This window comes from Ornithorhynchus anatinus, chromosome 1 (genome assembly GCF_004115215.2).
Source record: "Ornithorhynchus anatinus isolate Pmale09 chromosome 1, mOrnAna1.pri.v4, whole genome shotgun sequence".
In the NCBI taxonomy this organism is placed as follows: domain Eukaryota; kingdom Metazoa; phylum Chordata; class Mammalia; order Monotremata; family Ornithorhynchidae; genus Ornithorhynchus; species Ornithorhynchus anatinus.
In genome coordinates, this window is record NC_041728.1 from 98,263,262 (window position 1) to 98,284,241 (window position 20,980).

A 20,980-nucleotide genomic window follows, 5' to 3' on the forward strand; every position below is an offset into this window, starting at 1 on the left:
CAGCTGGGCTTCTGAAAAGCGGATACCTCGGCTCTGAAATGTAAGAGGAGTCAGCCTAAAAACAGAGATTAAGGTCTGCCATGCCGTTGTCATCCTAACGTTATTGTGTAACCGTGGCACGGACACCAAGCCGACAGGATCTGAAGCAACGCCATCGGTTCCATCTGCGCTGTGGGAGACAGAAAGCCGGCATCAAATGGCCAGATCGTATCTCAGACACCGGAGTCCCGTAGCGTTGTGGGATCCCAGGGACTGAGGTGATGACAATCAAAACTCAGAGGGGAAGATACGGTCATCTAGTCTGCCTGGATGACAGAAGGATTCTCAAGACAGTCTTCTGTGGAGCGCTCAGCCTGGGGAACGGGTATGAAGACTTACTGGAAGACCAAGCCGAGGGTGCGCTCCACCGATACTAGCATCTGGAAACTTGCTGCGCAGGACAGACCCCGTGGGCTCCAGATCTGCCATCAGGCGGTTCAGTCCTTTGAGGTCAAACGCACTGCTGCAGCGAAGGAGAAACGCACCAGGGAAAGGCAGTTCCAAGCACTGCAGAACAACCAGGGCTGACCTTCGCAATCAGTCTGCCGTTTTCGGCTCTGTGTTTACACCGTGGCTTCCTCCTGCACCTCAAAAATACACCAGAAATGACAGGACTGAAGCTTGTTTGTCCTCAGTAGGAGATTCAACATTGTGATGTTGAAATTAATTATATACTTGAGAACGGATAGAATGTTTAGCATATAAAACAGAAAGATCAATAATTGTGCAAATGAAAACGCACACAAAGGGTCAGAAACTTCGGAAATGCAAATACAAAGGGGCAAATGTCATCAAAGCAAAAGGATCAGTTTAATAAATTCCAGGGTTTAATGTGACTAATTCAGAATGCATTACTTCTGGCTAAATTGAAAGATCCGTACAGCTCTGGACTGTGGTTAAGTGTTTACCCAATATTATTTGGACCTGTTATTTTTTCAAAGTCATTTTATTTTCTTTGATTCCTGACGGTGATCTTACTATTTAGCCGAGCTGTGGGTCCGATAAGAGAAATAATAGGTGGAAATGATAGGTCAAGGGAAGGGCTAGCATGTTCAATTTCCATTTAGCAGAGACAAAGCTAAAGGGACAGATTTGCTGGGATTCTTTGAAATCATTTCCTGGAAATCTTTAGGGCATTAGTGACAACATTCAGTTTTGATCATTGTTTTCAATTCTGTAGACTTTTCACAGTATGTTATGCAGGGTTTTGTTTTCCAGAGAGTAAGAATTGCAGAACGGTTTCCTCCTAGGAGGAAAAGCTCCACATCTATCCAAGGAAATGGTAACATTATTATTTGTCAGATCTAATTTGAGCATATGTGGGTTAGATTGCAAAATGGTTTTAATTTCTGGACCAAGTTGACCATCTTCAGGGAGCGTGGTCGCAATTACTGAATGAGTAATCTCCTCAAGGCATGTCATGTCATACTTATCAATCTGTAGTACTAATTCTGTTTACAGACCACCGTATTAAGCTCTTGAGGGAGTATGGTGGGCTTAGAAGACATGATCCCTATCTTCAAGGAGTGTATGTTCTAGGCAAGACACAGACATTAAAATAAATTCACTCAATTGTATTAAGCTCATACTATGTGCAAAGCACTATACTAAGCGCCTGGGACAGTACAGTATAACAATAAGCAGACACATTCCCTGCCCACAACGAGCTCAGAGTCTAGAGGGGGAGGCAGACATCAATACAAATAAATAAATTACAGATCTGTATGTAAGCGCTATGGGGCTGGAAGGGGTGATGAATAAAAGGAGCAAGTCAGGGCACTGCAGAAGGGAGTAGGAGAAGAGGAAAGGAGGGCTGAGTCAGGGAAGACCTCTTGGAGGAGATGTGCCTTCAGTATGGTTTTGAACATGGGGAGAGTAACTGTCGGATTTGAGGAGGGAGGGCGTTCCAGGCCAGGGGCAGGACGTGGGCGAGGGGTCGGCGATGAGATAGAGGAACAGTGAGAAGGTTAGCGCTAGAGGAGCCAAGTGTGCAGGCTGGGTTGTACTAAGAGAGGAGTGAGGTGAGATTAGAGGGGGCAAGGTGTTTGAGTGCTTTGAAGTCAATGGTGAGTTTTTGTTTGATGCGGAGGTGGATGGGCAACCACCGGAGTTTCTTGAAGAGTGGGGAAACGTGTCCTGAGTATTTCTGTAGAAAAATCATCTGGGCAGCAGGGTGAAGTGTGGACTGGAGTGGGGGAGACAGGAGGCTGGGAGGTCAGCAAGGAGGCTGATACAGTAATCAAGGTGGGATAGGATAAGTGATTATATTAACATGGTAGCAGTTTGGATGGAGAGGAAAGGGCGGATTTTAGCGATGTCGTGAAGGTGGAACTGATAGGATTTAGTGATGGATTGCATATGTAGGAAATTACAGACACGAAGGTGAAGAAGGAAAAGGGGTTATATTGTATCAACTGCTGTACTCTCCCAGTACAGTGCCTCGCGCAAAGCGATCGATCAGTCGTATCGATTGAGTGTGCACATCCCCTGCCCGTAACGAGCTTACAGCCTAGTGGGGTGTTCAATAAATGCTTCTGATTAATAGGAATGTAAATCAGTGTTTATGTAATAGAGTAAGTAATTATTAAGGAGCTCGTCAAGCCCATTACCACGTGCTGGAGCTGACGAAACATTGCCTCTCGATAGATTGTGCCCACAGTTGACCGTCACAGTCCAAATTGCATCATCAACCGTTGAAATGGATTTCTCCGGGTCCCCGTAGGCTACTGTGACTGAGTCACATCGGTGGCAGCCGGCCGTCTCCTTGCTATTGAGACAGGACTCGGGTGTTTCTCAACCCAAGGAGTGGGGCTGTTTGGTTTATGGGGCAGTGTCTTCACATCCTGAGGCGTGTAAATACTGCTGCGCCCTCAACACACCACACCCAGTGACCAGGGACTTTCATAATGTCGTCTGAAATAGAAGAGCCACCATAATCTGATCTCAGATCTCCCCTTACCCGCTGGGATAAGCCTTCAGACAGAGTCTGGAGCAATTACGGTTCAAAGATACCAGACGAGCTCAGCCGGTGGATTCATGCTCGGAAAAATGCGGCGTGAAGATAGAATCTTCGGGGCACCCTGAAACACCCTTGAGAGTTAAGATGAACATCTAATTAGTTTGTCAGCCTACTCGGTGGTACCATTCTCCTGGGTTGAGTCAGTTTAACCAAAATTTCAACAGTTGTGATTGTCCAAGAGCCTCCTACCATTGCTCTCCAAACTCCTTGAGCTCCTTGTCTACGCCTGCTGTCTCAATTTCCTCTACTCCAGTTCTCTCCTGACCCCCTCCGATCTGGCTTCCGTCCCCTTCGCTTCAGAGAACCACGCTCACAAAGGTGGTGAGCTCCTCCTTACTAGATGCAACAGCCTCTACTCCATCCTGATCCTCCTCGACCCCTCAACTGTCTTCGGCACTGGCAACCGCCCCCTTCTCGTGGAAACATTATCCGATCGCGACTTCACTGACGCTGTCCTCTCCTGACTCTTCTGTCTTTCTGGCCACTCATTCTCACTGTCTTTCGTGGGCTCCTCCTCTGTCTCCCACCCCCTAACTGTAGGTGTCCCTCAAGGTTGAGTCTTGGCTCCCCTTCTATTCTCCATCTACATCCACTCTCTTAGAGAAGCAGCGTGGTTCAGTGGAAAGAGCCCGGGCCTGGGAGTCAGAGGTCATGGGTTCGATTCCCGGCTCTGCCACTTGTCAGCTGTGTGACTGGGCAAGTCACTTAACTTCTCTGTGCCTCAGTTACTTCATCTGTAAAATGGGGATTAACCGTGAGCCTCACGTGGGACAACCCGATTACCCTGCATCTACCCCAGCGCTTAGAACAGTGCTGTGCACATAGTAAGCGCTTAACAAATACCAACATTATTATTATTATTATTATTATTGGAGAACTCATCTGCTCCTGTGGCTTCAACTGTCTCCTCTGTGCGGATGATTCCCAAATCATCCTGATCTCTCTCCTTCTCTGCAGTCTCACATTTCCTCCTGCCTTCCAGACATCTCTGCTTGGATGTCCCACCGATGCCTCGGACTTAACATGTCCAAAACAGAACTCCTTATAATAATAATAATAACAGTGGTATTTGTTAAGCGCTTACTATGTGCAAAGCACTGTTCTAAACGCTGGAGGGATACAAGGTGATCAGGTTGTCCCACGTGGGGCTCACAGTCTTGATCCCATTTTACAGATGAGGTAACTGAGGCTCAGAGAAGTCAAGTGACTTGCCCAGAGTCACACAGCTGACAAGTGGTGCACTTAGAACAGTATCTGGTACGTAGTAAGCTCTTAAATACTATATTATTATTATTATGTGGGTAGTCATTCAATCGAAAGTATTTAGTAACTACTGAATACAGAACACTGTGCTAAACACCTAGGAGAGTTCAGTAGAATTATTAGATGTGAGCTCTTGTGGGTAGGGAACTTGTCTTTCAACTGTGTTGTATTATACTCTCCCAAGTGCTTCAGAGCTTTATAGAAGGCACATCTCCAAGAGGCTGCCCGTGCCTAAGCTTCTCATTTTCTTTTCTCCCACTCCAAGTGGCCCCCTCGCCCTTGGATTTATTCCCTTTATTCACCCCCTGTCGGTCCCACAGCACTTAAGAACATATCCGAGAAGCAGTGGAAAGAGCCCGGGCTTGGGAGTCAGAGGTCGTGGGTTCTAATCCCGGCTCCGCCACTAGTCAACTCTGAGACTTTGGGCAAGTCATTTAACTTTTCTGTGCCTCAGTTACCTCATCTGTAAAATGGGGATTAAGACTGTGAGCCCCACTTGGGACAATCTAATAACCTTATATTTACCCTAGCGCTTGGAACAGTGTTTGGCACATAGGAAGCGCTTAACAAATGCCATCATATTATTATCATGTCATTATCATTATCCTTAATTTACTTATTCATATTAATGTCTGTCTCCTCCTCTAGACTCTAAGATCATTCTGGGCAGGGATTGTGTCTACCAACTCAGTTATATCCGAGAAGCGGCGTGGCTCAGTGGAAAGAGCACGGGCTTGGGAGTTAGAGGTCATGGATTCGAATCGCAGCTCTGCCACTTGTCAGCTGTGTGACTGTGGACATGTCACTTAACTTCTCTGTGCCTCAGTTACCTCATCTATAAAATGGGGATTAAGACTGTGAGCCTCACATGGGACAACCTGATTACCCTGTATCTACCCCAACGTTTAGAGCAGTACTCTGCACATAGTAAAGCGCTTAGTACAGTGCTCTGCTCATAGTAAGTGCTCAATAAATGCTATTGAATGAATGAATGAATAGTAAGCGCTTAACTAATACCAACATTATTATTATTATATTGTTAAATTGTGCTCTCTCAAACGCTGAGTACAGTACTCTGTATGTGCAGTAAGTATTCAATAAATTTGAACTATACAGTGCTCTGTATGCAATAAATGCTCAATAAATGCACATAGGGCTTAACAAATGCCAACATTATTAAAATTATTAAATATGATTGATCCATGTCCTCGAGGAGCGTAAGAGACACAGTAGTGCAGAAGATAGACACCGAAATATATTTCAGATAGGATGAAATAGAGTGTAGTTATATGTCTGTGAGTGCTGAGGATGTGTATGAATGCCCTAGTACTTTTAGTTGCAGCAGAAGTGCTGAAGTGTAGAGGGATATAAAGTAAGGGGATTAGAAATTGTTTGGAGAAAGTCTCCTGGAGGAGCTGTGATTTCAAAAGAACTTAGAAGATGAGCAGAGCAGTGATCTGTCAGATATGAAGGGTCAGGGATTTCCAAGAAGGTGTGAGGATCTGAGTAAGAGGTTGCTGGTGGGTGAGAATGAGGTCTCTCATAATGTATCAAGAGACATCATTACTGAATGTCTGTTTTCGAAACCAAAATGCAGCAGAGCCACTTAAAGTTCCTGAAAATAATCTACATCCTCGTGAGCGATTGAGAGTCGTCACTATGTTCTCGTGCGGGGCTTCCTTTCAGGACCACTGGGATCGTATAGCTGACGATGCCGTGGAAGAGGATGCATGCGTGTATATAAAAAAAGGGCATGGTTAGGTAGGCTAGAGAGAAATAAAGCTAGGCGACTGGTTAGAAGAGGATGTAGGCACCGACATTCTTCATTTAGCTCCCCGACTATCTCCTGGGTAAATTCTGAGGATTGTCTGATACGTTGTGGGAAATGGCTTGCAAACTTTAATTCCTTTCAGCATCAGGCCAAACGGCAAAGTGGTGAAGTACATTAGCCAGCCAGTCAATCAGTTGGGTGTATTTATTGAGCATCTCCTGGGTGCATCTTCTAATCTTCTTAGCACCTGGGAGATAGTAATAAAAGTAGTAGACCAAGTACCTGCCTTCGGTCGGTGGTATTTATTGAGCGCTACGGGTTTGAGAGAGTAGAGTGCAGTAGAGTAAGTAGACATGATCTCTGCCCACAAGGAGCTTAGCGACTTGTTGAGGAGGTAGATATTAACAGAAATTACAGATGGGTATATACTCGAGTGCTATAGGGTGGAGCGAGGTGAATATCAAAGTGATTAAGAGGTACAGACCCAGATGCATAGGTGACTTAGGGAGGGAGAATAGAGTGGGGAAATGAGAGGTTAGTCGGGGAAATATGATTTTAATAGGGCTTTGAATATGGAGAGAGTGATGGTCTGCCACATGTGAAGTGGGAGGGAGTTCCAAGCTAACAAAAAGATGCGTGCCTGGAGTCGGCAGGGAAAAAAATGAGGTCAAGGTAAAGTGAGTAGGTGGGTGAAGACTGTGGGTTGGGATGGAGCAGTTGATCCGCAAGGTACGGTAGGAAGGGGAAACCTAATTAAGTGCCTTAAAGTTGATGTTAGGGGTTTATGTTTGATACGGAGATGACTGGGCATCCATTGGAGTTTTTTGATCAGTGGGGGATGTGAACTGATTTTTTTTTTTTTTTACATACAAAAAATGATCCTGGCAACAAGATGAACTATGGACTAGAGAGAGGAGAGACAGGAAACAGGGAGGTCAGCGAGGAGTCTGATATAAAAGTCAAGGCAGGATATGACAGATGCTTGGATCAGCGAGGTAGCAATTTTGCTGGAGAGAAAGGAGTGGATTCTAGAGATGTCGTGAAAGTTGAACTGACAGGATACGGTGACAGACTGAATATGCGAGTTGAATGAGAGATGAGCAGAGGATAATGCCAAGCTCTGGACTTGTGAGACAGGATAGTAGTGTGTATGATCTAGTGGGAGAGGTAGTCAATCGGATTTATTGATTGCTTACTATGTGCAGAGGGTACTGAGTGTACTACACTTACTGTGTACTAAGCACCTGAGAGAATACCATATATCAGAGTTAGAAGACATATTCATAGCAGAATTAGTGGACATGTTCTCTGTCCACAAGGAGGTTACGGTGTAGAGGGGGGAGACGGATGTTACTGTAAGTTCTGGCTATGTACATAAGTGCTGTGGAACTGAGTGTGGAGTGAATAAAGGGTCCAAACTCAATTGCAAGGGCAGGGCAGAAGGGAGAGGGAGTAAAGGAAGGGAGGGCTTAGTTGGAGAAGGCCTCTTGGAGGAGATGTGGTTTTAATAAGGCTTTGAAGGTGGGAAAAGTGATGGTCTGTTGGATATGAAGAGGGAGGGAACTCCAGGCCAGAAGCAGGATGTGGACATTGGATCAGGAGTGAGATAGACGTGAGTTGCTTGGTGTTACAGGAGCAAAGTTAACATGATGAGTTGCAGTAGGAGAGTAGCGAGGTGAGGTATAAGGGGGCAAGAGTGCGTTAAAGCCAATGGTAAGGAGTTTCTGTTTGATATAGAGGTGGATGGGCAGCCACTGGAGGTGGGGAAATATGGACTGAACGGTATTTTAGAAAAGTGATGCAAGCAGCAGATTGAAGTGGGGAGAGCAGGAGGTCAGTAAGGAGGATGATGCGGTAGTCAAGGTGGATGGAATTATAATGACGGTATTTGTTAAGCACTAAAGGCCAAGCTCTATAATAAGCGCTATGCTGGGTTGGTTACAAGATAATGACACGGGGCTCACAGTCTAAGCAGGAGGGAGAACAGATTTTCAGATCTTCATTTCACCGATGAGGGAACTGAAACTCCGAGAAGTTAAGTGACTTGGCCAAGTGCATATAGCAGAAACGATCGGAACCTAGGTCCTCTGACTTCTGCCGATGGATTGATAATGTTAAGGCTATGGGCTTTTGAGACAGGGAGGATGGTGGTTTTGTCCACAGTGTTGGGAGAGTCAGGATGAGAATAGGGTTTTGGTGTGAAGATGAGGTGTTCTATTTTGGGCTTGTTAAGTTTGAGGTGTCGGCGGGACACTCAAGCAGAGATGTTGTTGATTCTATTCATCTTGATTCTATTTATTGCCATTGTTCTTGTCTGTCCGTCTCTCCCGATTAGACCGTAAGCCCGTCAAAGGTCAGGGACCGTCTCTATCTGTTACCGATTGCACATTCCAAGCGCTTAGTACAGTGCTCTGCATATAGCGCTCAGTAAATACTATTGAATGAATGAATGTTCTGAAGACAGGAGGAAATATGAGACTGCAGAGAAGTAGAAAGATCAGGGCTGGAGATACAGATTTTGAAATCATCCTCGTAGAGCTAATAGTTGAAGCCATAGGAGCAAATGAGTTCTCCGTGGGAGTGGGTGTAGATAAGAGGATAAGAAGGGGACCCAGAACTGAGTCTTGAGAGACTCTCACATTTAGAGGTTGGGAGGCAGAGGAGGAGGAGCCTGTCAAAGAGGCCAGAGAGCTAGGAGAAGCAGGAGAGGACAGTGCCGGTGAAGCCAAGGTTAGATTATGTTTCCAGGAGTCAGGCAGGAAATACATTACAGCGTGGCTCAGTGGAAAGAGCCTGGGCTTCGAGACAGCGGTCATGGGTTCGACTCCTGGCTCTGCCAATTGTCAGCTGTGTGACTGTGAGCAAGTCACTTCACTTCTCTGTGCCTCAGTTACCTCATCTGTCAAATGGGGATTAACTGTGAGCCTCACGTGGGACAACCTGATCACCCTGTATCTGACCCCAGCGCTTAGAACAATGCTCTGCGCATAGTAAGCGCTTAACAAATGCCAACATTATTATTACATCATTAAAGCCATGCATGTTCTTCTGTCCTGAGCTAGATTTGTGAGATGTGAATTTTTTACTTCAGTATGATGAACTGTGGAATGGGATAGCTCCGTCATTTTAAGTTCACTTTGAAGTACAACCTCACTCAGTATAAGCCGTTGACTGCTAAGTGGAAGCTCAGTGATCAACTGCTCAGATTGAATTGTTTCAATTTGAGGCTTTTCTCACTACTGTTTTCAGGCTGCTGATTTCAGATTACATTCTTTAAACCAATACACCTGTTTGTCTTTACATTGTTTCTTCTGCTCATCTTTTTGTAAGGATTTATAATTTGTTTCTGGAAAAATAGTAACACACAGCGAGGCTAACATCATTTTTGTTTTGGCAAAAGATGGCACAAAAAGACTAGAGCTGCTTTTCTTTCAGCCTCCGCTATTAACTCACATTTTGCTCAAGTTATTAGCTTTATTTGAGGACAAGAATTCAAGCTTTCAGTCATATCCAGGAGATGTTGCCTTTTGGAGACTACAAGAAATAGTGGAGCTGTCTGGGAGGCCACACTCTTAATTAATTCAAGTGGTTTTATTCTTAAAATATACTGGAAAAAAATCCTCATAAGGTTGAAATGATTATTATAATAATAATAATGATAATGGTATTTAAGCACTTACTATGTGCCAAGCACTGTTCTAAGTGCTGGGGTAGATACAAGGTTATCAGGTTGTCCCACGTGAGGGTCACAGTCTTAAACCCATTTTATCGATGAGGTAACTGAGTCACAGAGAAGTTAAGTGACTTCCCCAAAGTCACACAGCTGACAAGTGGTAGAGGCGGGATTAGAATCCACGACCTCTGACTCCCGAGCCTGTGCTCTTTCCACTAAGCCACGCTGCTTCTCTAATTCAGACCCCCTGAATTGATCCATTAATTAGATCGATAGAGTCAACAGCAAACTTTGATTTCCGCTGGAGTGGTTAATGTTGGTATGGGATTCAGGATCAGGACCTTAACTACTACGTATTTTCTGATCGCCTCCTCACCTTGCCCCAGTTCACTTGAAAGTATAGCTAATTTTTCCATACTCTGTTAAATCGAAGGGTTATGAGGAATTTTCTGGGTACTTACTGAAGAAAAGTAGCTTAGGTTAAAAATAGGACAGTTGTAGGTAAGTGTGGATTTCTAGGTTTCATTACTGTAGCCCGTCACCCATTTGTTGTGAAATAACAACCTCCTGCCTCTCCCCACTTGGGTCCATACTTCAATCTGCTGCCCGGGTTATCTTTCTACAGAAATGTTCAGAGCATGTCACCCCCCCCCCGCCTCAAAAATCTCCAGTTGCCTATCAACGTCTGTATCAGACAAAAACTCCTCTTTATTGGCATCAAAGCTCTCCATCACCTTGCCCCTTCTTACTTCACCTCCCTTCTCTCCTTCCTCATCCCAGCCCGCACACTCCACTCTTCTGGTGCCGCTTACCTTCTCACTGTGCCTCCATCTTGCCGGTCCCACCGTCGACCCCTGGCCCAGGTCCTACCTCTGGCCTGGAATGCCCTCCTTCCTCAAATCCGCCAAACAATCCTTCTTCCCCCCTTCGAAGCCCTACTGAAGGCACACTTCCTCCAAGAGTCCTTCCCAGACTGACCCCCCCCCCTTTCCTCAGCTCTCCCTCCCTTCCACATCACCTTGACTCGCTCCTTTTGCTCTTCCCTACCTCTCCCTGCCCCACAGCACTTACGTGGATATCTATAATTCTATTTATTCATATTGATGCCTGTGTACTTGTTTTGATGTGTATATAACTGTAATTCTCTTTATTTGAAGTGATGCCTGTGTACTTATTTCAATGTCTATCTCCCCGCCTCTAGACTTTAAGCCCTGTGTGGACAGGGATTTTCTCTCTATTCCTGAATTGTACTTTCCAAGCGCTTAGTACAGTGCTCTGCACACAATAAGCGCTCAATAAATACAATTGAATGAATGAATGAATGAATGAATGAAATAATCACCTACAGGGCCCTTTCCATCGAAACATGTTGTTTTATGTTTAGGCATTTTAGACTCGGAGCACTTCCATACTAGCAAAGTCTAGGATTTAGGGAAACACTGCTGCCTATATTTGCTCTTGTGCTGATGATAGATTTTTAGTATCTCTGGGGAGGTATGAAGATGAGGGCCAAATCTAGTAGTTTTCTCCATGACGGCAGCAAAGCTCCAGATTCTATTTAGGCCAACTCTCTTCCCCTCCCCACTTTATCCTTTCTTGCTAGTAAAGCATTGTGCCCTCATGCCTTCTTGTAGGCCTGTTAGAATCTAGAACCATTCTAGGCAAACTAAGGTCCATCCACAGTTTGAATCCAACCCCAAAGCCAGGCTACCCAGGGATTCTCAGGCCTTGTGCTCCTCTTCCCAGCTCTTAGTAGAGGGATCCTTATCCTCTCTGGAGCAGCAGGCTTTTAGGTGAACGATTGTGGCTTGGATCGTCTGCCAATGGGGAAAGTGTGTGTGGAGGACTTCAAAGTTGTTGTTTTTTCACTGTTTCTTTCTTTTGTCAAATGGCATCTGTTAAGTGTCTGACACTGTACTGGGATAGCTACGAGGTTGGCTCACAGTCTTAATCTCCATTTTACAGATGAGGTAACTGAGGCACAGAGAAGTGAAGTGACTTGCCCAAGGTCACCCAGCAGACAAGTGGAGGAATTGGGATTAGAACCCAGGTCCTCAGATTCCCAGGCCTGTGCTCTTTTCACTAGGTCACACTGTTTCCCATATTCCTCCCTCCACTACATTCCTCTTCCTCCTCCCCCCTTTCCATTTACTGTGTTAACACTACTTTCTCCTTTATCCCATTTCAGTCATAATTATTGGGAGTCAGAGGTCATGGGTTCTAACCCCAGCTCTGTCACGTGTCTGCTTTGGGCAAGTCACTTCACTTCTCCGTGCCTCAGTTACCTCATCTGTTAAAACAAATGGTGATTCAGACTGTGAGCCCCATGTGGGATAGGGACTGTCCAACTTGATTTCCTTGTATCTCCCCCAGCGCTTAGACCAGTTCTTGGCACATGGTAGGCGCTAAACAAATACCATAATAATTATTGTTACTGCGTGCAGAGCACTGTACTAAGCTCTTGGGAGAGTATACTATAACAGGACTCATTCCCTGCCCATAACGAGCTTCCAGTCTAGAGACGAGCTTTGAGTCTGTTTTTTCCAACCCCCTAAATCTGTCCCTTTCAGATTTATCCCTTCCCACCCCCTAACCGTAGTCCCATAGGAACTGAAGGCATGTAAAGGAGAGTGGCCCCCTTCCACTGGGACCATATTGGGTCCCTCAGGCCAGAACATCTGCCCACCCTTTTCGCTAAACCATATAAGTTCATTCCTCTACACCGAGAAGGTGATGGTTCATATTCTGCAGGTAAAGAAATGAAATATCCCCAATCCAGTGTGGGATGACGGGATTCTTTAATCAATGTTTTTAACTTTATAGAAGACTTTTCACAAATTACTACTTTAAATTGGCTATATCTTAAACTGTCTCTATTGATTGCTGCCTTTTTCATCTCAAGGTCATTCTGTTTCCTTTTAACTTGATACGTGGGTTTGAATCAAGCTAGTTTCCTTAGACTTCAGTGCTTTCTGAATCGTTTTTCAAAAACTATTTGTATGGTGATTTATTTTCATTTTAAATATAACTTAAATTATGCCCGAACGGCAGTAGCTTCAAAAATGCATTTAATATTCATTCCGTTTCAAATTCACTTTTTAATTTCAGGATCAACTTTAAAGAAGCTTTTGCACACTGGAAACTCTATTAAGGTATTTATCTCAGATGAAAGTGTAATATCATTTCTTGCTACTTTCAACTCCATTAGTGCTGTAAAGTGATAAAACAGCACAGTTTTGAGGACTCCTAGTTTAAAAAGTCACCTGAATAATGAATATTGCTCATTGATGGTGTGAAAGGTACCATAAGTTTTCACATTCTTTCACAAAAAAAAAATTGTATTGTTTTTATTGTCATATCATTGGGAACAAATTCTGTTGAACCACACAAGTGACCTTGTTCACTTTTTCTTTTGTAAGTTTCACCTTTAATAACTTCGTGCTGTGGTCATTTAAAAGTGATAGCAACAAAAATGCGACAAGTTAGGCAAAAATCTTCTAAATTTCAGGTGCCCATATAGGATGGGATGGCAACGTTTATTCTTCCTTTAAGGGGCTTTCTTAAAACATTCTGCAGTTCATCTGTAAATGTTAAAATATACCCTTAAAAAAGCCCAACGAATTCCACTTTCACTCACCTATAAAGTCCCGGGGGAATTTCACTTCACTGGCTCCTTCCTCGATTGAGAGGGACAACTATATGTTTTATATCCCTGTTTTGTAATATAGCTTATTTTAGTGGCATTAACCCTACCCCTTAAAAGAGAAAAGACCTCCGTCTTGCCACTGAGACCTTGCCCACATCTTTCCTCCATACTGGAACTCCCTCCCTATGCATATCCAACAGAGCAGCATGACGTAATGGATCGAGTACGGGCCCGAGAGTCATGAGTTCTAATTCTGGCTCCGCCACTTGCCTGCTGTGCGATTTTAGGCAAGTCACTTGGCTTAGTGGCAAGAACACGGGCTTGGGAGTCAGAGGGCGTGGGCCTCTGCCACTGGCCTGCTGTATGACCTTGGGCAAGTCACTTAATTTCTCTGTGCCTCAGTTACCTCATCGTACCTTACTGTGAGCCCCACATGGGACAACCTGGTTACCTTCAGCGCTTAGAACAGTGCTTGGCACATAGTAAGTGCTTAATACCATCATCGTCATCATTATTATTATAATTATTCCCCACCTTCAAAGCCCTAAAATACTATCTCCTCCAAGAGGCCTTCCCTGATGAAGCCCTCACTTCCCATATTCACCCTCGCTTCTGCCTCATCTTTTTTTTAATGGTAACCGTTAAGCGCTTATGTGGTAGTCATCACACAAAGCACTGTGGGTAGTGTCACCCATTGCCCGGGGAGGGTTTCGTTCAGGAATCGGCAGGATGCGAGAGAGAGAGAGAGAGACCGGGGACAGAAAGCTTGAGTTTTATACAAAATTTATTCCACTAGGCGATTTGAATTATTTGATTATTTTAGACGCGGCGAATTAAATTATTTAATGATATTAGAGTTTCCCTATTGGGAGGAATATACTTGTGTGTTTCTCACGCATGTCAATAACATCCACCCAGGAGGAATTCACTTATGGTTTGTTCGCACACGGTGAGGCGGCTAGTTCCCACCTATGAGCACGTCCCACGTGGGAGGAATCCACTTATGCGTTACACACCCACGGTGAAGCGCCTGGCTCCCGCCCATAAGCTCTTCCCACTTGGGAGGAATCCACTTATGCGTTACACATCTGTGGTGAGGCGGCTAGCTCCCACCCACGAGCACTTCCCACTCGGAAGGAATCCACTTATACATTACACAACCATGGCGAAGTGCCCGTCTTCCAGCCCCACGAGCGTTCAACAGGACGGGACACTCACCCATCCCACGGCTCCTCACTTGGTGCAGAGAGGGAAGGAGAGGGAAAACCGGTATTTAATCCTCATTTTACAGGTGAGGAAACTGAGGTGCAGAATAGTTAAGTGATTTGCCCAAGGTCACATAGCAGGCAGGTAGCAGAGCTGGGATTAGAACCCAGGTCCTTTGACTCCCATTCCCACGCTCCAAGCTGCTTGAAGTATTCTTCATTGGTTGTTGTATTTCTTTTCTCTTAGTTTATGTGTTGTGTCATTATCGAAGTTTCATTTTCATATTGAGGTCAGTATTCCTTTTTTTTTTAGATAAGATGTGAAGGAATTCGGTTATATCTTCTATGGCTTCAAGCACTTCAAACAAACTGTGCGGAAGAGCAGGTGCTAATTTTTGCCTGCCTTGTGCCAGGCTTTCCAGCAATCATGTCCTCAAAAGGTCCCTGTACACTAGATACCCTCATAAATCCAGCCTCCAATCTGTCTGATGGTAAGTCAGAATCCTTTATTTATTCATCTCCGTGGACCTGATTTAGGTTACTAATTGAAATGGCGATTTTACAAACTCTTTAGATTTGTACAGGCAATCCTCCTCTTAAGATGTGCAGTCCTCCACTTAGGATAGCTTGAGTTCAAGTGAATGGCACTTAACATACATTCTAAATATTCATATTCTAAATATACACTCTGCTTCACCTTTACAACATGTCAAGTGGACTTTACAACACTAACTGATTTTATAGCACCATCTCCAGGGGAGTGGGGCATGTGGAAGCCTCGGGGAAATGGAGAAACTATTTTTTAAGAGAAGGTAAAATTTAAAGAGAAATGTGAGGGCAGAATGGGAGAGATGGGGGGAAGGGCAGAGGAGGTCGTTTGACTGTCAGGCAGTTATCTGGGAGAGTCAACTGAATGTATTTTAGTTCCATTGAAGTAGAAATTATCTATTCTTTTGGTCAACCTGTCTTAACTCAATACAAATTAATGTAGTTTTATTACATTGAATAGACAGTTGTGGGTAACTTTGGTCAAAATAAGATGTCTTTACCCCAGTTTGTAACAGTATTTCTACTAAAAAATTGGTTTTGACTTGCATGTAGACGTGGCCCGGTTTTCAGGAACCAATTGTGTCGCAAGGCCGAGGATTGCCGGTCCTATTTTTTTGAGCGGGGAACAGTTGAAGTTACTCAATGTCGGCGGCCGATTTTTGAAACCTTAATCCTTTTCATCTGGTGCTTTATTCGGTATTTATTTTTGAGAATTGGAAATGTCTAGTTAGGTGAGGGCCGGCATTAAAAACCATATAATCAAAAAGCGTTGATCTTTTTCGTACCCCGTCCTTAGGTCTCAAGGAACCTCTTTTAAGTATACCTCGCTCTCACCTCTCCTCTTCCCCCCAGCCTGAGACTCCCTCCTTTCCTAATTCTAAGAGACCACAAATCTCCCCATATTCAAAGCTCTTGAAATCCCACCCCATCAAATACGCCTTCTCCAGATGGTTCCCATCACTCCCAAGTTATACAGACTCACCAGCCAATTCCAACAATACCCATCCTCAGCACTTTTGTGTGCATGTATACTTTTGTACACATAAACTCTCAGTCAGCTTGCCCCCTCTTACCTTTCCTCTCCGGTCTCCTATTCTAGCCCATCCTGCACATTTCTCCCCCTAACGCTAACTTACTCACTGTGCCCCGATCTCGTCTGTCTCGCTGCCGACCCCTTTCGTACATCCTCTTCTGACTGGGAACTCCCTGCATCCCTCCGTGTACACCAGACCATCACTCGCCTCATCTTCAAAGCCTTATTAAGGTCGTAGCTCCTCTAAGAGGCCTTCCCCAATTAAGAGTTTTTTCCACCTCCAACTTCCTCTCCCTTCTGTGTCATCTACACATTTGGATCCGTACCCTTTGGGCACTTGATAGTCACCCCACCCTTGGCTCCACAGCCCTTACATCCGTATCCACGACTTATTTATTTATATTAATATCTGTCTCCCCCTCTAGACTGGAAACTCGTTGTGGGCAGGGAAAGGGTCCACCAACTCTGCTGTCCTCTATCAAGTGCTTAGTACTGCTCTCTGTATGCGGGAAACACTCAATAAATACCGTTGATTGATTGATTTTTATTCAGTGATGCATTCAGTTACATATCTTGATTATTCCATCTGTAAATATTTTTATGTCTATCCCCCCTCTTAGATTATAACCTGGTTTTGGACAGGGGCTTTGTCATTTCTTTGTTTTGCTCTTCCCAAGTGTTTAGTACAGTGCATTATGTCCCCAGTGAATTCCCAGTAAATACTATTTCTTCACTGAGATGAGGTTGAAACAGTAAGGGGAGAAGCTTACGCATCTGGGACTTCCTGTACATTCTTTTATAGTATTACGTATCAGACACCGTTCTAGGTGCTGGGGTAGGGCTCACAGTCTTGGGGGTCGGAGAATGAGAATTGAATCCCCATTTTACAGTTGAGGAAACTAAGGTACGGAGAAATTAAGTGACTTGTCCAAGGTCACACAACTAGCAATCGACAGAGCGATGGACAGAGCCGGGATTAGAATCCAGGTCTTCCGACTCTCAGGCCCATGCTATTTTTTACTAGGCCACGCTGCTTCCTTGGAGTAATGACGAGTAAAAGCACTGCAAGCAAAGGTTACAATAATAATTTTGGTATTTGTTAAGCGCTTACTATGTGCCAAGCACTCTTCTAAGCGCTGGGGGAGATACAGGGTAATCAGGTTGTCCCACGTGGGGCTCACAGTCTTAATCCCCATTTTCCAGATGAGGTAACCGAGGCACAGAGAAGTGAAGTGTCTTGCCCAAGATCACACAGAAGACGAGTGGCAGAGCCGGGATTGGAACCCACGTCCTCTGACTCCCAAGCCTGGGCTCTTTCCACTAAGCCAAGCCGCTTCTCTAGCATACATTTTTTTATAGGCCATAGAGTAGGTGAGAAGATTTGGCCACCAGAGCTGTCAGCTCGTGACTTTTGAATAAGCTGGAATTTTTAGAAAGGGAGAAAACCTTTTCTATCAAAATAATTGCTTATGTAGGCACCTGGACTTGCTTTTGTTTGTATTAACAAAAGAATAAGAGGAGGGCGTGGCTCAGTGGAAAGGGCCCGGGTTTAGGAGTCACAAGTCATGGGTTCTAATTCCGGCTCCGCCACCTGTCAGCTGTGTGCTTTGGGCAAGTCATTCAACTTCTTGGTGGCTCAGTTCCCTCATCTGTCAAATGGGGATGAAGACTGTGAGCCTCACGTGGGACAACCCGATTACCCTGTATCTCCCCCAGCGCTTAGAGCGGTGCTCGGCACATAGTAAGCGCTTAACAAATACCAACATTATTATTATTATTATTATTATTAAGTAGTCCTGTACGATGTGCTGGGTGAAAAGTCCCAAGTCCACAGGAGTTCTGTAGATACCCTGAAACAACAGGTGTTTCCCAGTGAAAAGCATCGTGGCCTGGTGGAAAGGGCACAGGCCTGGGAGCCGGAGGACCTTGGTTCTAATCCCGGTTCCACCACTTGCTTGCAGCGGGACCTTGGACAAGTCACTTAACGTTTCTGTGCCTCAGTTCCCTGACCTGTAAAATGGGAATTCCATGCCTGTTGTCTCTACAGCTTAGACAGTGAGCAGTGAGCAGAAACTCTCTCCAACCTCATTATCTTGTATCTACCTTGTACCTGAGCTTAGTATAGTGTTTGGCACATACTAAGTGCTTAACAAATACCAATTTCAAAAACCATGGTTATGATTATTACTACTACTATTACTTAGATTGTGCTCCATCGAGGCAGGGCCCGTATCTGACCTGATTATCTCGTGTCTACCCTAGCCCTCAGTGTAGTATCTGGCACATAGTAAGTATATTATTAGTGTCATAATGATAATGTGGTATGGCGGAAGAGATACCTAGTGGTGCTCCGATTGGTCTCTGCACAAAATGGTGATGTAGACTGTTGCACTGGAGGGGGAAGGTAAATGAATGGTGATAGATGCCAGAGAAGCATTGCTTCCTAAATACCGTTCTTTACACCTGGCCCTTGTCTCCTCTGGAGATATGGCGCCAAAGCTCTGTTCGTTTTGGTGATCCCTAGGCCACGTTAGACTACCTAGAACTGAGCCTCCTGGCAGATCCCGATTCGGAATTTCCGATTTCCTTCTGAGACTTACAGAGTAAAAGGGCTGACAGCACTTTTTCCAGGTGGCTTACAGATGCATTTGCCTCTAGAGCTAGGAAGTTCCGTTGACTGTCAGCAACCTAAGTTAGCTGAATTAATTTAAGCACGTATAATTTTAGACACGTAGAAGTTCCTTATAGACAGTAATTTAATAGGCTTTGTAAGACATAGCTACTGACGGCTTCTCTACTCTTTGCCTTTTATTGTAAAATTTTAAACCCATTTCAGGATCATCTTTATTTGGTGGCTCCATTTCATTGTTTTCCATATTTTAGCCAAGGTTTGTCCTGAAGAAATCATCCCACTTTTGCCAGCTGTAGCAGGTGAAAAAGTTGTTGAGGACCAAACCTGCTTTTTTCTTCAAATATTGTTGAAGTATATGGTAATTCAGGTGAGAACCTAATGTTCCGAAATCTTGGACGCTATATGCTTAACTGTAGAAAACTAAGATAATTGCATCTGTGTTCACCTTGATGTATCCTATTTTGATTTTGTTCAGACAGTTACGACTTATAAAGTGCCTTGTGAAGGCCCTTTATAGATGGAGGGGTGTAGGTGCCATTTGAGAGCATCCTTAAATGTGAAAGTAATTTGCAACTAGATGAATCAACTACACACCTTTTTTTTTTTTTCCCAGAATGTGGGTTATCAGTAAAGTGAGCAACCCATAAGGGTTTCCATTTATTCAGCAGATGCAAACCACATCAGGATGTTGATTTTTAAAGTGCAACAGCTTTACTATTGTCCTGGAGAAATTCTTGTGGGCAGGGTGTTGCTTTTAACTCAGTTTCTTTCCTCCATCTTATTAATACAGGGATCCCTGCTATACATTGTCTTAATTGGCATATATTACATAGGATATGTTCTCTGCTTTGGGATGCTTCTTTCCACGTGTGTATGTGCTATGCTATTCCGAGGGAGAGGAAGACTAATCCTTTACCCTCTGCATAGCAGAACAGGCATCTAAAGTGCTCATGTGGATGCCAACCCTAATTTAGGTTGGGGAAAGAAGAAATTATACGAGAGATAGTATCTCTTGTATACAGTGCAAGAATGCTACCTGACCTGCTGCTGCAGGGGTTGTGTGACCTTGACAAGTCACGTAATTTCTCTGTGCTTGGGCTTGACGTGGGTTAGTGGATAGAGCACGGGCCTGGGAGTCAGAAGGACCTGGGTTCTATTCCCGGCTCCTCCACATAAATAAAAAATAAATTGTGGTATTGTTTAAGTGCTTACTATGTGCAAAGCAATGTTCTAAGCGCTGGGGGATACAAGGTGATCAGGTTGTCCCATGTGGGGCTCACAGTTTTAATCCCCATTTGCAGATGAGGTAACTGAGGCGCAGAGAAGTTAAGCGACTTGCCCAAGGTCACACAGCTGACTAGTGGAGGAGCCAGGATTAGTACCCGTGACCTCTGACTCCCAAGCCCATGCTCTTTCCACTGAGCCACGCTGCTTCTCTAAGCACACATGTCTGCTGTGTGACCTTGAGCAAGTCACTGCACTTCTCTGGGCCTCAGTGACCTCATTTGTAAAATGGGGATTAAGAGTGTGGGCCCCATGTGGGACAGGGATTGTGTCCAACCTGATTTGCTTGTATCCACCCCAGCGCTTACTACAGTGCCTGGCTCAGAGTGAGCACTTAACAAATACCACGATTATTATTATTATCTTTGTTGATCAAGTGTGCGAGACCACTTTCTTTGAGATCTTGTATCTACCCCAGTGCTTAGCCTGGCACATGGTAAGCGCTTAATGTCTACCATCATCATTGCTATTATTATTATTGTAATTATGATGGTATTCGTTAAGCGCTTACTATGTGACTGGCATTGTGCTAAGCACTGGGGTGAATACAAAAAAATTGGGTTGGACACAGTCCCTGTCCCCACATTGGACTTCCAGTCTCAATCCCCATTTTACAAGTGAGATGACTGAGGCCTAGAGAAGTGAAGTGACTTGCCCAAGGTCACACAGCAGCCAAGTGGTAGAGTCAGGATTAGAACCCACAACCTTCTGGCTTCCAGACCCATGCTCTGTCCACTACACCGTGCTGCTTCTCGTTTACTGTTAATCCCCTGTGGGACATGGGCTATACCCTTCCTGATTAGATTTTGTCTACCCAAGTGCTTAGTACAGTGCCTGGCACATAATTAATGCTTATCAACTACCAT

At 44.5% G+C, this 20,980-nt stretch overlaps 1 protein-coding gene across 1 annotated transcript in view; it reads left to right on the plus strand.

Annotated features, from left to right (window-relative positions):
- Positions 1–20,980, plus strand: part of RALGAPA2 (Ral GTPase activating protein catalytic subunit alpha 2) — a 368,955-nt gene that overhangs the window by 83,753 nt on the left and 264,222 nt on the right. Inside the window, exons 5-7 of the mRNA XM_029070298.2 lie at positions 12,874–12,917; positions 14,930–15,107; positions 19,082–19,197. Coding sequence (XP_028926131.1) covers positions 12,874–12,917; positions 14,930–15,107; positions 19,082–19,197 — 338 coding nt within the window. The remainder of the gene's footprint in view (positions 1–12,873; positions 12,918–14,929; positions 15,108–19,081; positions 19,198–20,980) is intronic.